This window comes from Lithobates pipiens, unplaced genomic scaffold (assembly GCF_037356315.1).
Source record: "Lithobates pipiens isolate NorthernLeopardFrog02 unplaced genomic scaffold, aLitPip1_a1.2 Scaffold_13, whole genome shotgun sequence".
In the NCBI taxonomy this organism is placed as follows: domain Eukaryota; kingdom Metazoa; phylum Chordata; class Amphibia; order Anura; family Ranidae; genus Lithobates; species Lithobates pipiens.
In genome coordinates, this window is record NW_027507718.1 from 463343383 (window position 1) to 463359566 (window position 16184).

Sequence of the window (16184 nt, forward strand, 5' to 3'; positions counted from 1 at the left end):
TATTTACTAAAGCTGAAAAGTGCAAAATCAGGCTCACTTCTGCATAGAAACCAATGAGCTTCCAGGTTTTATTACAAAAGCTTAATTGAACAATCTGGGGTTAAAAGCTCATTAGTTTCTATGCAGAAGTGAGCTTGATTTTGCAATTTCCAGCTTTAGTAAATAAACTCCATTGTGTACTTAAAAGTGGGGTATGCCTGTACTGAGTTTGGCTATAAATAGATTGCAGCAATCATTCATAAGTGCAAATGAAGGGGTTGGGTTTTTATTGCTTCACACAGCTGGCATCAAGACCTTAGTGGAGGACAACCAAAGTCCCAGATGATAGAACTCTGTGCATAAGTTTGAGGCCAGCGAGCAAGCATCCTATACTTTACATAGTCTGTGTGCTGCACATTGGTCGATGTCCATAGATATAACAGAGGGAAATGGTTGGGAATGGGAGGATAAATAGATCTTGCTTCCAAGAGAATCCATAAAAACATGTATTGTATGTTTATAGACTTTCATATTCACCACCAACCACCAGGGCTGGAATAACCTTGAGTGTACAGAGGATGGATGTGACCTGCTTTTACATAAGACTGTGTTCTATTTTTATGGCTATAGGATAAATGTATTTTATGGATTCTCTTGGAAGCAAGAGCTATTTATCCTCCCAACCATTTACCTCTTTTATATCCATGGACGTCCTTCCTTCTACCAATACCCAGCATATAGACTTTATTTTGTTTTGATTACTTCCAATTCTCCAGTGGACTGCCAACAGCACGGTGTTAGGGGTTCAAAATTCACATAATTATCAGCCCTTTAAATTGTTTAGCACCTCTGGTCTGGCTGTGGTTTACTTGGTTTGTTATCCTATTACTTTAACACTTACTGAATTTTCAGTGGATGGACAGCTGTCTATGAATTCCTCATTCATAGACAGCTCATTCAACAATTTCTCATATAACATGATATGCTTGGAACAGCAAAAAAGGGAGCATAACTTAAGCTGTTATTACCTTAAAGTGATTTTTTATTTTTAGTGATTGTTTGCTCTTTGACATTTTTGTAAATTTATAAAATTAAGTGATGTGTAGACTAGCCATTGTGCTAGCCACACTCAAAGCAATTTTCTGGCAACTTCAACCAGGTCTAGTTGAAAGAACAACCATTAATTAGTTGACCACAATGACCAGCAAATTTCAACTGATATTATAGATTGAAATAGATTTACTACATTGAAAATATACTTACAAGTGATCAAAAACAGGAACCCTGTGAAGAAACCTGATGGAAAGCAATCAGATTTTCTGACACAGTCAATCGGGGCTTCTTCCATTTTCCCAGCAGTCAATAGAAGATAATGGGTTATTCATTCAAATCTTTTCTGATAGAAATTCAAATTGAAAGTGCGATTGAACAGTTGGGTTTCTACATGTATGTTCAGCTATAGAGGCGGCCAGATTGGTTACTGCTTAACAACTAATGAGAGAAGAAAATAAGACAAAAACGTTAAATACACATAAAGTTTTTAAAACATGATGTTATTATTTCAAGAGGGTTGTAGGTGTCTACAAGAATATGTTGGATTCCTCCCCTCCCCTCCCCACTGCATGCTGTGGTTCTCCCTGCTTGCCTCTGTGTTACTCTTGTATTATTATACCCTATAGTGATATAAATGTAAGTGGATTGAACCACAGCACATGGCAAGGGATGCATTCATCTGACATAACCAAAAGCATTTGAAGACAGCAAAGTTCGGACCTGCTGACCACCGAGAAGGGTTTTAAAGTGGAACTTTAACATGATAATTTGATTAAAAAAATGATATTCTCCAGCAAGGAACATATCTTTCACATTATTAATTATGCCACCAAAATGAGTGTGTGCTGTAAATTGCCTCCATCATTGCTCCTGTTTCTTCTTGCTGGAGACTGGCCTTTTTCTGAAGCACAGAGCCCCTAAACAGCAGTAAATCATAAAGCAGAACTAACCCCATCAATTTAACGGTTTAAAAAAACAGATACATTCCTGGAATGCCAGGATTGCTAACTGTCCCATTTGCTTGTGTCATCAACCAAACTGCCAAGCCATCAAATGGCTGGTGTCATAACTGGTCATAACTGGTCACTTGTGCAGCACCATGGTAGTTTCACATCAAACAGAAGCAGCTTCCTTGGCTGTAAGATAGGATAGGAGGATTTAATTCAGCTTTTAGAGCCTTTTCACACTGAGAGCATTTTGTTAGAAAAAGCGGCTGCAATCCGCCCTCAAACTGCTGCACCATTCATTCCAGTGTGAAAGCCCCGAGGGCTTTCACACCGGAGCGGTGCGCTGGCAGGACGTCAGGAAAAGTCTTGCCAGCAGCTTCTTTGGAGTGGTGAAGGAGCGGTGAAGGAGCGGTGTATTGCGGTGCATTGTGGGCAGTTTTAACCCTTTCTTGGCCGTTAGCGGGGGGCGCTTTTACCGAAATGCGCTGCAAATCCGACAGTATAACACCGCTAAAAATAGCGGCGTTTTACCGCCTGCGCTATGGGCTCGGCAGTGTGAAAGGGGTCTAAGGCTGTCAGCAGATCAGCCTCTGCAAACTCAGCACTGCCTAAAAATGGAAAGCAACTGAGTATGTGCAGAGCAGGGTGAGACAGTGTATTACTGGATTCAAAATAGTATAGCCACTTTTATTAATGTTTTACATATCTATACATTCAAAAGTGGCCAGTATGAAGTGCACTAGCAGGACTTAATTTTCTGACTAAGGCCGCGTACACACGGGCGGATTGTCTGCCCAACTTAGTCCGCTGAACCGTGTTTCAGCGGACAATCCGCTCGTGTGTGGGCTTCAGCGGACTTTTTCAGCGGACAGTCTGACGGACTTAGTCTTTCGTAATTTCCGTAATTTTGTCCGTCCAAACTTGGTTTTGTCCGTCCAAACTTGGTTTCAGCGGACAGTCCGCTCGTGTGTAGGCAAGTTGGACGGACTAAGTATGGCGCATGCTCAGAAAGGATTTACACGGCCGAAGGTTGCTTTGCAGTGTATTGGACGTCGTTTTTCTAGTCCCGTCGTACGTGCTGTACACGTCATCGCGCAAGTGTTCAGCGGACTGTCTGTTCATCGTGTGTGGTCAAGTCCGTTCATTCAAAAGTTGAACGGACTGTCTGTCGGATTGTCTGACGAACTTAGTTGGGCAGACAATCCGCCCGTGTGTACGCGGCCTAACGCTCCACTCTAAGTCTTCCTTTGTAAAGAGGTTCTTATTAAAACAGTTTTTTTAAGCAACAAACATTAACAAGCAACAAACTTTATGATCATATCATTTATATCACAGTATTCCCATTTTTATTTATATATTAAAACTTATATTAACTTTATTTAAAGAAGTCTGTACAAGCCTTTACAACCTAGGCAACAAAAATAGCTATTAAAGTATATCTAAACCCAATAACAAAAATTAAATTTTTATTAAAATTGACATGTGATGGCTGCATTTGTTTTCTTTTTTTTTTTTTTTTTTTTACTTGGTGATCCTGCCAGTAACACCCTTCTTGTCCTAGGGTGGAAACCCTCACTTACCACATTGTATCTATGGAAGATGTGGGTTTTCACCCTAGGGCAGGAAGTGTGTTAGGACTACAACTCCCCTTCTCCTATGTTATGGAGATGAGTACAGTTAATGTTCTGGTGGTGGTTCACAGAGGTGAATTAGGCAAGGCTGATAATCTTCTTGCAAAAACACTACAGAGGGCATGGGAAATTAGAAGCTCCATAGTTTCTGGTAGATTCGGCAGGTATTTTATCAACAGATATAATAACAAAATACTTTCAAAGGTATATCTTATGGCGACCATACACCCTTTGGTTTTTTATCCTATTGATGTGTGGTTTAATCAAAATAATACAATTGTGCAAACAATTAAATAAGCACAACTTACCTTCTGGTCAATTTAGGGTAGATTTAGATCTGAATCGATCAAGCTGAGTCAATCAGCCAGGGTGAAAAATGATCAATTGATTCCCCAGGAATATGATGGTATATTGATCAGATTAGAACATTACATGGTGTAAACAGAGATGTGATTGATATCTTACAATCATAAGTTATGATCTTATCTTAACTATCATTTGAAATCGGCTTCCCCAGATGTGGAATAACGACCTAATGGGTTATCCACTACAGATCGAATATTCCTATTTGAAGAGATCAACCAGAAAATAAATCGAGCATTTTTCAAATCGTTTACGGCCGCAATAACATACTAAAGGGGAGAAAAGGAGAGAGGTTTATTGTTGGGGCTCACATACATGATTTGATTAATAGATATTTCCGCTATTCAGCCTTGAAAATTCGAATCTGTCAGAAGGTTGGAGTTGTCCTTTAAGCCAATGTTATTTTTACAGCTATTCTTTGTTTAATGAGTCTAATCGTTAATATACACCAACTGCAGAGATGGTAGTTATTTATCTTTGCGTAGTAAACCAGCCTTGGATGTTTCTACTCTTTTTTTCTGTGCCATAAAATAAATTGGATTTGTACAACGTGTCAAAGTGGAACATCGAGCGTCCTGCACTTAAAAATGTTGCAAGTCTGTTCTTTGTAATTTCCATTCAGCCCGCATCAGCTGCACTATTAATTAAATTCAGTGTTAGTGTTCTGCAAGCAAGCGGGCGTTCGTGAAACTCTTAGACCATACAAGCCAATGAAGGGGAAAGCACATCTTCCAATGGAATAAGCAGGCCGGCCCTATAGAAAATAATTGCCTGCTTTACATTTTAGGCCCATCCAATTTAGAAAAGGATTCCGGTGTACAGAGAACACAAGGCTATTTAGGAAAGCAGAACTCATGCTTGGGTTAGTTCAGACTGTGTCAGCTTCGTGCTGGAAGATCGTCTGTATTTCCTCTGTGATATGATGGCTTTTAATTGGCTTGCGCTGTCAGTCAGCCATTAGGAAATCTGCGGCTCGCCCATCATTTCTGGTTGCTATGTAGGATTAAGAGACTTGGAAGGCTAATATACAATGTCAATGTTTACAGAAAATTACATGCAAAACAGAGCCCCATACAAAATCCCAACATGTGTCAGAATAATTAGATGGGAGTAATGTTGCTCATTAGCGCACCAGTTTAATAAGGTAACCTAAGGAGACGCAGCCAATCAAAGTTTGGTTAAATGTCAAGTCAGTTAAATGCTGATTGGTTTACATGAATTACCATGCTGGTCTTGTAGGCACCAAACTGAAGTGTGAGTCCAGCCAAAGCTTTTATTTTAAAGTTTTAAAAATATTCTAGCTACCATAATTACAGGGAACAATGTAGACGGATAAACGTCAAAAAATCATAACTGTAATCAGTGTATGCGCCTTAGTTTTATGAGAATGCTAGCTATTCCATATTACAACCACAAATGATGAAATCGCAGTAATTATCACACAGGGAGCTCAAAGAGTGAAAGTCCAGACTTGTAGCCAACTTGTCAGATAAACAATCTTTCATTAAATGATTATTCCAAAAATAGTAACAACTTTCCTAATTTTCAAATATACACATTCAGCTGTTATAATGTGCTATATAATATTGAAATATTGATCACGAGTACAGGAAAATACAAATACATATTGGGGGAGATTTGATAAAACTGGAGCACTCAGAATCCGGTGCAGCTATGCATGGTAGCCAATCAGCTTGTAACTTCAGCTTGTTTAATTAAAGTGGAGTTCAAGGCTAAAATGAAACTAGGTCCCAATCGAGGACAACAGAACCCCCCCCCCCCCGGATATCCTGCTCCAGCCGGACTTCCTTCCTACCTTGCCTCGGCGAGGTATGTCATCTCATTTGCATTGCCCCCCCCTGCGCTGCCTCCTTGGACCTGTGTGTGTTCCAGAAGACGACGGGCCATTCAATAAGCACAGCACGACTAGCGTATGCGCTGTAAAGTTTCCCTAATGCCGCGTACACACGAGCGGACTGTATGGCGTAGTTCATCATACAATCCGACGGACAGTCCGTCGTACTTTCGACTGAACGGACTTGACCACACACGGATGCACAAACAGTGCGTCGAAAGCTTGCGCGATGACGTGTACAGCACGTACGACGGGACTAGAAATAGGAAGTCCAAGACACAGCAAAGCACCCTTCCGCCGTGTAAATCCTTTCTGGGCATGCGCCATTCTTAGTCCGTCGAACTAGCATACTGACGAGCGGATTGTCCGCTGAAACCAAAGTACGACGGACAGAATTTCGAAAAATCCGAAATTCTTAGTACGCCGGACTGCACGCTGAAAAAGTCAGCTGAAGCCCACACACGAGCGGATTGTCCGCTGAAATGTGTTTCGACGGACTAAGTACGCCATACAGTCCGCTCGTGTGTACGCGGCATTAGTTGCATTGCTGGCGCCTGCACCCGAGCCGCTGGACGAATCAGCTTCGGGGGGCTGACATCGCAGGATCCCTGGACAGGTAAGGGTTCTTATATTAAAAGTCAGCAGCTACATTATTTGTAGCTGCTGACTTTTAAATTTTTTTTAGGGGCTGGAACTCCACTTTAAGCTTTGACAATAAAACCTGGAAGCTATTTGGTTACTATGCAGAACTACACCGTGGGGTTGATTTACTAAAGGCAAAAGGACTATGCACTTTCCAAATGCAGTTGCTCCAGAGCTTGTTAAATGAGCAGAAGCTCTGCTGATTTCCATCATCCAATCATGTGCAAGCAAAAATTCTTTTTTTTTTTTTCCTTATACGTGATTGGGTGTTCTTTGCAAAGTGTAACCTTACCTCATTTACTAAGCCCAGCTGATTTCCATCATCCAATCATGTGCAAGCAAAAATTCCGTTTTTTTTTTTCCTTGAACGTGATTGGGTGTTCTTTCCAAAGTGAAGGCTTAACTCATTTACTAAGCTCTGGAGCAACTGCACTTGCAGAAGGCAACTGCACTTTGCAAAATGCACAGTCTATTTTCCTTTAGTAAATCAACCCCAATATTTTGCATGTTCGAGTTTTAGTAAATCTCCCCCATTGTGTATTGTGTTTACTTCCCCTAAAGAAAATTTGTCATGAGCAAAATATGGTGCTTGACCTAACTCTGAAATTGCTACTTATCTGGATATCTCTGGCTTCAATACTTTGAACCACAGACCTGGAATAAGCTTGTGGTAAGGGAGGTAAAAACTCCCGATGCATACTTGTTCCAATTGAGAGATTCAAAGAGCACTGAAGCCAAAAGATCAGCTGGCTGTTATTGTGATTATTTATTGTATATACTGACGCATGTTCTATGTTCCTTTTACTTTTTAATTGCAGGTATCGGAAAGTGGTATCCAATGTCTGTGAAGGGGGTATTGACCTTCAGGAAAATCTTGTTCGCTTTCAGTGCCCCCTACTAGCACCCAAAGGTCTGCGCATCTCTGTAAAAGGAGACTCCTATGCTATGAAGCCAGGAGAAGATATAACATTCATATTACAGCAGGACCAGGTAAATCACATAGGCATGGGGATGAAAATGCATTGCTGGCTTACAGTATGTAGGTTTTGGTTCCATATCAAACCCTTGGACACAAATGCATATGTCACCCCCCTTTTTTCTTGGTTTCTTTGGGCACCTCAATGTCCTTCCTAAAAAGAAAAAGATACTCATAGGTTAATGGTCGTGGGACCAGTTGCTGTGTGTCTGGTATGGTTTCCCTATGTTATGGATGCATATTGCCACACGTTTTGGGCCTTATCCGCCAACATTTTTTTTGGACCTTATCCACCTTATCTGCCAGCATATTTATCAGGTATCCAGCACTTCAGACCCCTGAAAAATCCTGGCAGTTCGTCCATTTGTGCCGCTTACCCTCTCAAACTGCCCTATTCCTAGAACAGACAGACTGGCCTGGGGTTCGAGGGAATTTCATAGGGCTTCTCCAATGATGTCTGTTTTGATGTGTTTGATCTTCTCTGCTATTTCGCAGGGGCAGCCCTCGCTCCCCTTTCCCCAGGCGTATCCTCTCACTCCAACAGTTCGTTCTCATGGCTGCATTTCCCAGGAATTAGGCTCAATCCAAACCATGTACGGAATATTGATTTGGGTTCTGGGCAGTTGCGCAGGTTCCAAACAGGTGGTGCATTCTTATCATCAATTCAGGGGACGCTAGTTTCCTCCTTTTATAGCTGATACATACCGGAACTATATACAGAAGACATCCGGGCATGCGCTACTCCACTAGACAGATTGTTACCGACCCTTCATCAAGCTTTCTTATCACACCTACTTCATGTCTTTTTGCCTTCTTTCAGGCTTACTGACCAGCTACGCCAAGACACACATCAGGCCGTTGTAGTTAGGGCATTGCATTTTCAGCAAAGACTCTGACTACAAGTAAGAAGGCTGGCCGTGGGCCACCCTGTATTTGTGGGAGGAGTCTGAGGAGGAGTCCCTCCTCCTCTATCTGAGCCTGCGTCTGTTATTTTTCAGGGTTTCCCACCCACCCGGTTCCCCCAATCTTCATGTGCCCCATTTATACACAGTACCTTTTCATATTCATGCATTCAGGGTATGCTCTCTTTCAGGCTTACTGACCAGCTAGGCCAAGGCACACCTTAGGCCTTGGAAGTTAGGGGATCACATTTCCAGCGAAGACTCCGACTACAAGTTAGAAGGCTGGCCGTGGGCCACCCTGTATTTGAGGGAGGACTACAAATTTATAATGTAGTCCCGCCAACCCTCAGCCCTCCTTTCAATTTCATACTCATCTGTCCCTAAATCAGCTGACCTGATATTGCTGACCAGTTGGCATAGCTGTTTGTCCCAATTTTTCATATTTGGCCTGTCCATGCGCACTGCACTCTCATTATCCTATGGAGAGCCCTTACTCCAAAGAGTAGGAATGAATGAGTGCATAGTGTGTGCACAGGCCCAGAAAGCTATTTTTCTAGATCAGGAACAGGGGGGGAATAAAGCTGGCCATAAACCAGTACAATCTTGTTCCAAAATTTTCATTTTTGGAACTTACATTTAATTTTCAATTACGTACTAGAGTTAAATCAACAGTCACTGTCAACCATAGTGAGGAGAAAATTCAAAGGAGAATGATCGAAAAATATTCTTGATTCAATGAAATTCTAACTGTGAATATGGTGTTTATTCAGGAGGAAAAAAATGTACATATTGTAATGAATCTTGTTTATTATATCTGGGATTTCATTCAAGTGGCAAGTGTCTTTGTAAAATTTTTTGGGCTTTTGAACAAAATGAATTGACTCAATGATGGCAAGAAAGAATTTTCTAACAAATTATTTAGCAGAAATCCTGAAGAACATTTTAATGAAAATCTCTATTGCCAGCTTTAGGGTCCATGAACAAAACGCCAGTTCTCTTGGCAGAAAAGGAAAATGCTTATATAGAGTGTTTTTTGTTCAGGTGTTTAGAAATGTTTAGCCGTTTTTACTGGCAGAAACTCCTCTCAAAAACGCAAAAAACCCAAGGATTTGTTTTTCTGCCTCTAAACGTGCTAATGTGCATGGACACATAGGATAACATTGAGCTACTTCTACATGTCAAATGCTAAACTCCTCTCTATAAGCAGTGTTTTTAACTACTTCAGTTCCAGAAGATTTACCCCGCTTCATGACCAGGCCATTTTTTGCGACACGGCACTGCGTTATTTTAACTGACAATTGCGTGGTCGTGCGACACTGTACCCAAATAAAATGTATGTTCTTTTTTACCACAAACAGAGCTTTCTTTTGGTGGTATATGATCTCCTCTGTGCTTTTTATTTTATGCGCTATAAACAAATAAAGACCGACAATTAAAAAAAAAAAAAACTATATTTTTTACTTTCTGCTATAAAACATATCCAGTAAAAATCGAATTTCTTCATAAATTTAGGGCAATATGTATTCTGCTACATGTTTTTGGTAAAAAAAAATCCGAATAAGCTTATATTGATTGGTTTGGTTACAAGATATGGGATATATTTACGGAATTCGTATTTATTTTTATTACTAGTAATTGCGGCGATTAGCGATTTATAGCAAGAATGAGTTATTGCGGTGAACAAATCGGACACTAACTGACACTTTTGCCACGTTTTTGGGAACCAGTGACACTAATACAGTGATTAGTGCTAAAAATATGCACTGTCACTGTACTATTCACACTGGCTGGGATGATCAAAGGGTTAACTGTGTGCCTAACCAGTGTTTGTGCACTGTATGGGAGGTGCTCTTACTAGGGTAAGGCATAGATCCATGGTCCTGCTTTGCAGGAACACAGGATTTATGCCTTCACTATTTACAGAACAGTAATCTGCCTTGTTTACATAGGCAGATTGCCATTCTTCCATGTGTACAGAACGATCGGGTCCGTGGTACCCACTGATCAGCTCCTGCTGTGCACAATCACATTGGAAGCATGCCGCCAGTGGAAGTGCGGGATCACATGTAATGTATATACATGATCCTGTGCACAACGGCCACCCTGTAGTAGTAAAGCTACAATAGGGTGGCTGTAAAGTGGTCAAGCCAGTGTGCATGGATCCTAAAGCAGAACTAAACTATATATGAGCAGTACAAACTGAAAACACGATTTCATTCATTTTTAATATTCAAAGCAAATTCACCCATCTATCCATGTCTCCATACTTTATTTTGCTCAGGACCCCACCCCTGCCCCCCCCCCCCTCCAGCATTTCTAGCCATGGCCATCTTAAATATGGGCAGAGGATTCATGTAAGCATTTACTTACTGGAATCCATTTGCCCTTAGCTTAGGCATGCAGGGAGGAGGACATACTTAGCTGAGAAAGCCCCCCAAGAAATCCTCCAGATGAAAGAAAATAAATGCCCATGAAGATTCCTGGGATGTATGACATCATTATGGCCTAGGCCAGAAAACAAGAAGTGCCAGAAGAAATAAAATAAAAAACACAAGTCTAAAACAACTAAATATAATATACCTTCCTGTGTATTTACTAATTCTAGCAGCATAAGAATTAAAAATAGCCACTGTTGATTGAGAAAATTTAGTTCCGCTTTAAGACTAAGAGGTGGTGCTGATGATGGGTGGGGGTGGCTATGATATTTTTAACCACAACAAAGATGCAGTAACACTTTAACCGTTTGCCGACCACTTCACGCACATATACGGCGGCAGAAGGGCACGTACAGGCAGAATCACTTACCTGTACGTTGCCTTTTAAGAATCGGCTTGCGGGCACGCCCGCTGAGGGCTCCGTGAGTCTGATCGCGAGTCCCGCGGACTCAATGTCCACAGGGATACCCATGATTGTCTCACGAAGAAGAAGAACGGGTGTAATGTAAACAAGCATCTTCCCATTCTGCCTAGTGACAGGACACTGATCTGCGCTCCCTGTAATTGGGAGCAGAGATCAGTGATGTGTCACACACAGCCCCCCCCCCCCTCACACTTAGAATCACTCTCTAGGACACAGTTAACCCCTACAGCGCCACCTAGTGGTTAACCTCTTCACTGCCAGTCACATTTACACAGTAATCAGTGCATTTTTAATTGCACAATCGTGCCAAAAGTGTCCAATGTGTCTGCCATAATGTCGTAGTCATGATAAAAACCGTTGATCACCGTCATTACTAGTAAAAAAAAAAATATATATTAATAAAAATGCCATAAAACTATGCCCTATTGTGTAGACGCTATAACTTTTGTGCAAGCCAATCAATAACCGCTTATTGCGATTTTTTTTTTACCAAAAATATGTATCGGCCTAAACTGAGGGGAAAAAAATGTTATATATTTTTTGGGGATATGCATTATAGCAAAAAGTAAAAAATAATATGTTTTTTTTTTTTTTCAAAATTGTCGCAATTTTTTTGTTTATAGCACAAAAAAGAAAAACCGCAGAGGTGATCAAATACCACCAAAAGAAAGCTCTATTTGTGGGAAAAAAAAGGACGTCAATTTTGTTTGGGAGCCACGTCGCACGACCTGCAATTGTCAGTTAAAGCGACGCTGAGAAAGCCCCCCAAGCGACGCAGTGCCGAATCGCAAAAAGTGGTCTGGTCTTTGGCCAGCCAAATGGTCCGGGGGCTTAAGTGGAGGGCTGTGAGACAGGACTTCTAAAATCTGCTTCTATGACCTTCTATAGCTTGATTTATCTCTAGCATTGAAGTGTGGATCTTCCATTGTTTCCTACAGGGGGATATTCTGAACACCAAGTACCAGGTGAACTTGGGGGATGGATTCAAAGCAATTTACGTGAATCTCACTTTGACTGGTGAGCCCATTCGACACCGGTATGAGAGCCCTGGAATATACAGAGTGTCGGTGAAAGCGGAGAATGTGGCGGGCCATGATGAAGCTGTGATCTATGTCCAGGTCATCTGTAAGTAAAATTTATAACATATATGAGTACCCTTTGGGGATATCATTTAAAATTGTTGTGATGAAAACATATTGTTCAGCAACCAATAAATCTTTGTTTATAGCTGAACTCCAGACAAAAAAAAACATAATATGAATAGTTTACTAAAAGATGTAATAACAAAACAAATTTTTGCTGCAATTACCACCATTAAAGTGGTTGTAAACCCTAACATATACAGGCAGTCCCCGTATTACAAACATCTAACTTACATGAATGAAGTCTGGGCCCAGAAACCGCCGGGCGGCCATCTTGCTGCTCACTGCATGCTGCCACCTACTGTCTGGCTGACCTGTCAGCAATCCCACATCATTGCATGGCCAGCTAACCCTTCCCTATGCTATCCAAAACATAGCAATCATTTTTTGGGCTGGAGCTACACCTAAACAAAATGTATCTATTCCAACTTACAAACAAATTCAATTTAAAGTTGAGGTCCACCCTAAAATAAAAAATTACATTAACATTCTCCAAAAATATATATATATATAAAAAAAAAGTTTTTTATTACCAGAAATGTCTGTTGCTAGGCAGTCTTCCAAATCTGCCTCTTCCTATTCTGCGGCGCTGTTCCTTCACTTCCTCCTCTTCGGCGAGCGGCCCCGTTGTCTTCTGGGACATGTGTGTGTCCCAGAAAACCACATAGCCATTCACAAAGCGATGCGCGACTCGCGCATGAGCAGTAGGAAAAATGGGCAGTGAAGCCGCAAGGCGCTGGGACCCGATCCAATGGACAGATCAGACTCGGGCGGCCGACATCGTGGGCACCCTGGACAGGTAAGTGCCCTTATTAAAATTCAGCAGCTGCAGTGTTTGTAGTTGCTGACTTAAAAAAAAAACGGCCAGACCTACATACCTATCATGCTCGTAACCCGTGGGCCTGCCTGCATCCAGTGAAGTGACTGGCCTCGCGTGATACGTATAGATGAAACAAATCCTTCTACATAAGTTGTGCCTGTTAATCTACAGTATTTTCTTCTCTACATCCATTCCAAGTCCAGAATTTATAAAGCTTGTCTGAGCTGGCAGAAAAAAGGGGCAGAGAGCTGTAGTTAGCTGAAGAAATAACTGAGAACAGTGTAACTGACAACAGACAGCACAGGCAGAGAGCACAGGATCTGGCAAGATCAGCAGGTATTACTTTACACTTCCTTTTTGACCATTTATTGAGGTCAATTTGTGAGTTATGTCTATTAATAATTTTGCTTTCAAAGCTAAAAAATGGGAAGGCTGCACAAAGTCAATTATTAAGGCGCTTACGAAAAGTGGTCTAAAAAGGAAAATTCTGGTTGCCTGTAGAAACCAATTAGCTTCCAAGCATTTCTGCAGAGTTAAAATTAAACATTGGGATAATATATTTAACCTTCGAATATTATAATTGTACTACTCGAAAGACTCGAAACAAGAGTCAGCAATTTAGAAAAAAAATGGCATATTAGAGAAGTATCCCACTGTCCACGTTTTCATTAGAATTATTATATACTATATATACAGTAACTCACAAAACTCAGTACACCCCTCACATTTTTTAAAATATTTTATTATATCTTTTTATGTGACAACACTGAAGAAATGACACTTTGCTACGATGTAAAGTAGTGAGTGTACAGCTTGTAAATTTGCTGTCCCCTCAAAATAACTCAACACACAGCCATTAATGTCTAAACCGCTGGCAACAAAAGTGAGTACACCTCTAAGTGAAAATGTCCAGATTGGGCCCAATTAGCCATTTTCCCTCCCTGGTGTCATGTGACTTGTTAGTGTTACAAGGTCTCAGGTGTGAATGAGTATCAGGTGTGTTAAATTTGGTGTTATCGCTCTCACTCTCTCATACTAGTCACTGGAAGTTCAACATGGCACCTCATGGCAAAGAACTCTCTGAGGATCTGAAAAAAATAATTGTTTCTCTACATGAAGATAGCTTAGGCTACAAGAAGATTGCCAAGACCCTGAAAATGAGCTGCAGCACGGTGGCCAAGACCATACAGCGATTTAATAGGACAGTTTCCACTCAGAACAGACCTCACCATGGTCGACTAAAGAAGTTGAGTGCACGTGCTCAGCTTCATATCCAGAGGTTGTTTTTGGGAAATAAACATATGAGTGCTGCCAGCATTGCTGCAGAGGTTGAAGGGGTGGGGGGTCAGCCTGTCTGTGCTCAGACCATACACTGCACACTGCATCAAATTGGTCTGCATAACTGTTGTCCCAGAAGGAAGCCTCTTCTAAAGATGATGCACAAGAAAGCCCGCAAACAATTTGCTGAAGACAGGCAGGCTAAGGACATGGATTACTGGAACAATGTCCTGTGGTCTGATGAGACCAAGGTAAACGTATTTGGTTCATATGGTTTCAAGCGTGTGTAGCTGCAACCAGGTGAGGAGTACAAAGACAAGTGTGTCTTGCCTACAGTCAAGCAAAGTAAAGTCTCTGCCACAGACTTGAATGTAGAATACTTGAGAAAAAGTCTCTGCCACAGACTTGATTGTAACTGAGGGACATAGACAAATTTATAGAGCTATCATACGGTACCAGTATCTATCAGCCGGTCTGGCAATACCGTTTGAGTGTAGATCCATGAAGTGTCCTTCAACTGAGCCTCCAGGCTCCTTCAGAGAAGCCAGCCTTGTGCATAGCCTTCTCCTGAAGAGTCCTCGCCTGGGTGCTTCTCCAGTTGCTGGTCCTCTCCTTAGATGAGACAGCACCGAACCACCCTTGAATCAGCAGGCCTTGATATCCATTCAGGCCTGTCCCTGCAGATGCTTTGCCTTGGACTATCCAGCCCCGAGACTTGGAAATGCATGGAACCACACCCCAGGCCAGGAGGGCCATGGGGGCTGGTCAGGAGGACCAGAACCAAACAGACAGAAAAATCCTCTGGCATGGAACCCCGCAGCACATGAAGTCAGTACCTTAAATACCACCTCCCAGAATGCACAGCAGGAGAACACTCCCACTGGGCTGGTTCAGAGAAAAACGTGGCACTCAATACACCCAGCTAAACTGCATTCTACCACTTGCCGGCAGTGACAGCGACACCTGCGGCCAAGGAGAACCCAGTGCAACCCAGCTGGACTGGCACAGAAATCATAATTTAGTAAAATTAGCCCTAAAACCCAACTGTGGTTTCAGGAATATTAACTTACAAAAACATATAGCGCATGCTCGTCAGGAGCCTGCGCTACATATATATATATATTGTAAGCTGGAGACAAGTAGCGTTTTAGCCAAAATACCAGTTTAGTGATGTGATGGTTGCCAAACATTGGTGAGTTTGTTTTGTGCCATACACAGGGTATTTACAGGTGCAGTGTTCAAAAAAAAATGACAAGAGATAAAACAAAATCCTAGCTGTATCTCAGTTCTTACTACACCAAGGGCAATTCTAACTATCCTATCAAGCTCTCCGAGCCTCCCGCTTGTCAGCCTCCAAAAATTCAGTCCTAGTTTTCACCAATCTTTCTTTTACATAGTTACATAGTTAGCCAGGTTGAAGAAAGACACAAGTCCATCCAGACCAACCATATAAAAAATAATAATAATAATATCCTACAATCCCATATACACAATCCTATATCCACAGTTGATCCAGAGGAAGGTGAAAAACCCCAGCAAAGCATGATCCAATTTAACGACAGATCTGCTATTAAAAAAAAACAAAAAACATGCACAAACGGAAGGAGCACTATACCAAAGGATAAGAGTCTAAATTTATTATTAATTTTCTACTAAAAACAGCCAATATGTAAAATAAGAACATTGAATGCAGTGGCGGCTGGTGCTCAATATTTTGGGGGCGCATGCCAAACAAAC

The 16184-nt window shown here is 41.5% G+C and overlaps 1 protein-coding gene across 2 annotated transcripts in view; it reads left to right on the forward strand.

The window, feature by feature from the left end:
• SORCS2 (sortilin related VPS10 domain containing receptor 2) overlaps positions 1–16184 on the forward strand; it is a 1283650-nt gene that overhangs the window by 1161831 nt on the left and 105635 nt on the right. For both annotated transcript variants that reach the window (XM_077477839.1, XM_077477840.1), the window contains exons 18-19: positions 7289–7460; positions 12146–12332. In XM_077477839.1, coding sequence (XP_077333965.1) covers positions 7289–7460; positions 12146–12332 — 359 coding nt within the window. The remainder of the gene's footprint in view (positions 1–7288; positions 7461–12145; positions 12333–16184) is intronic.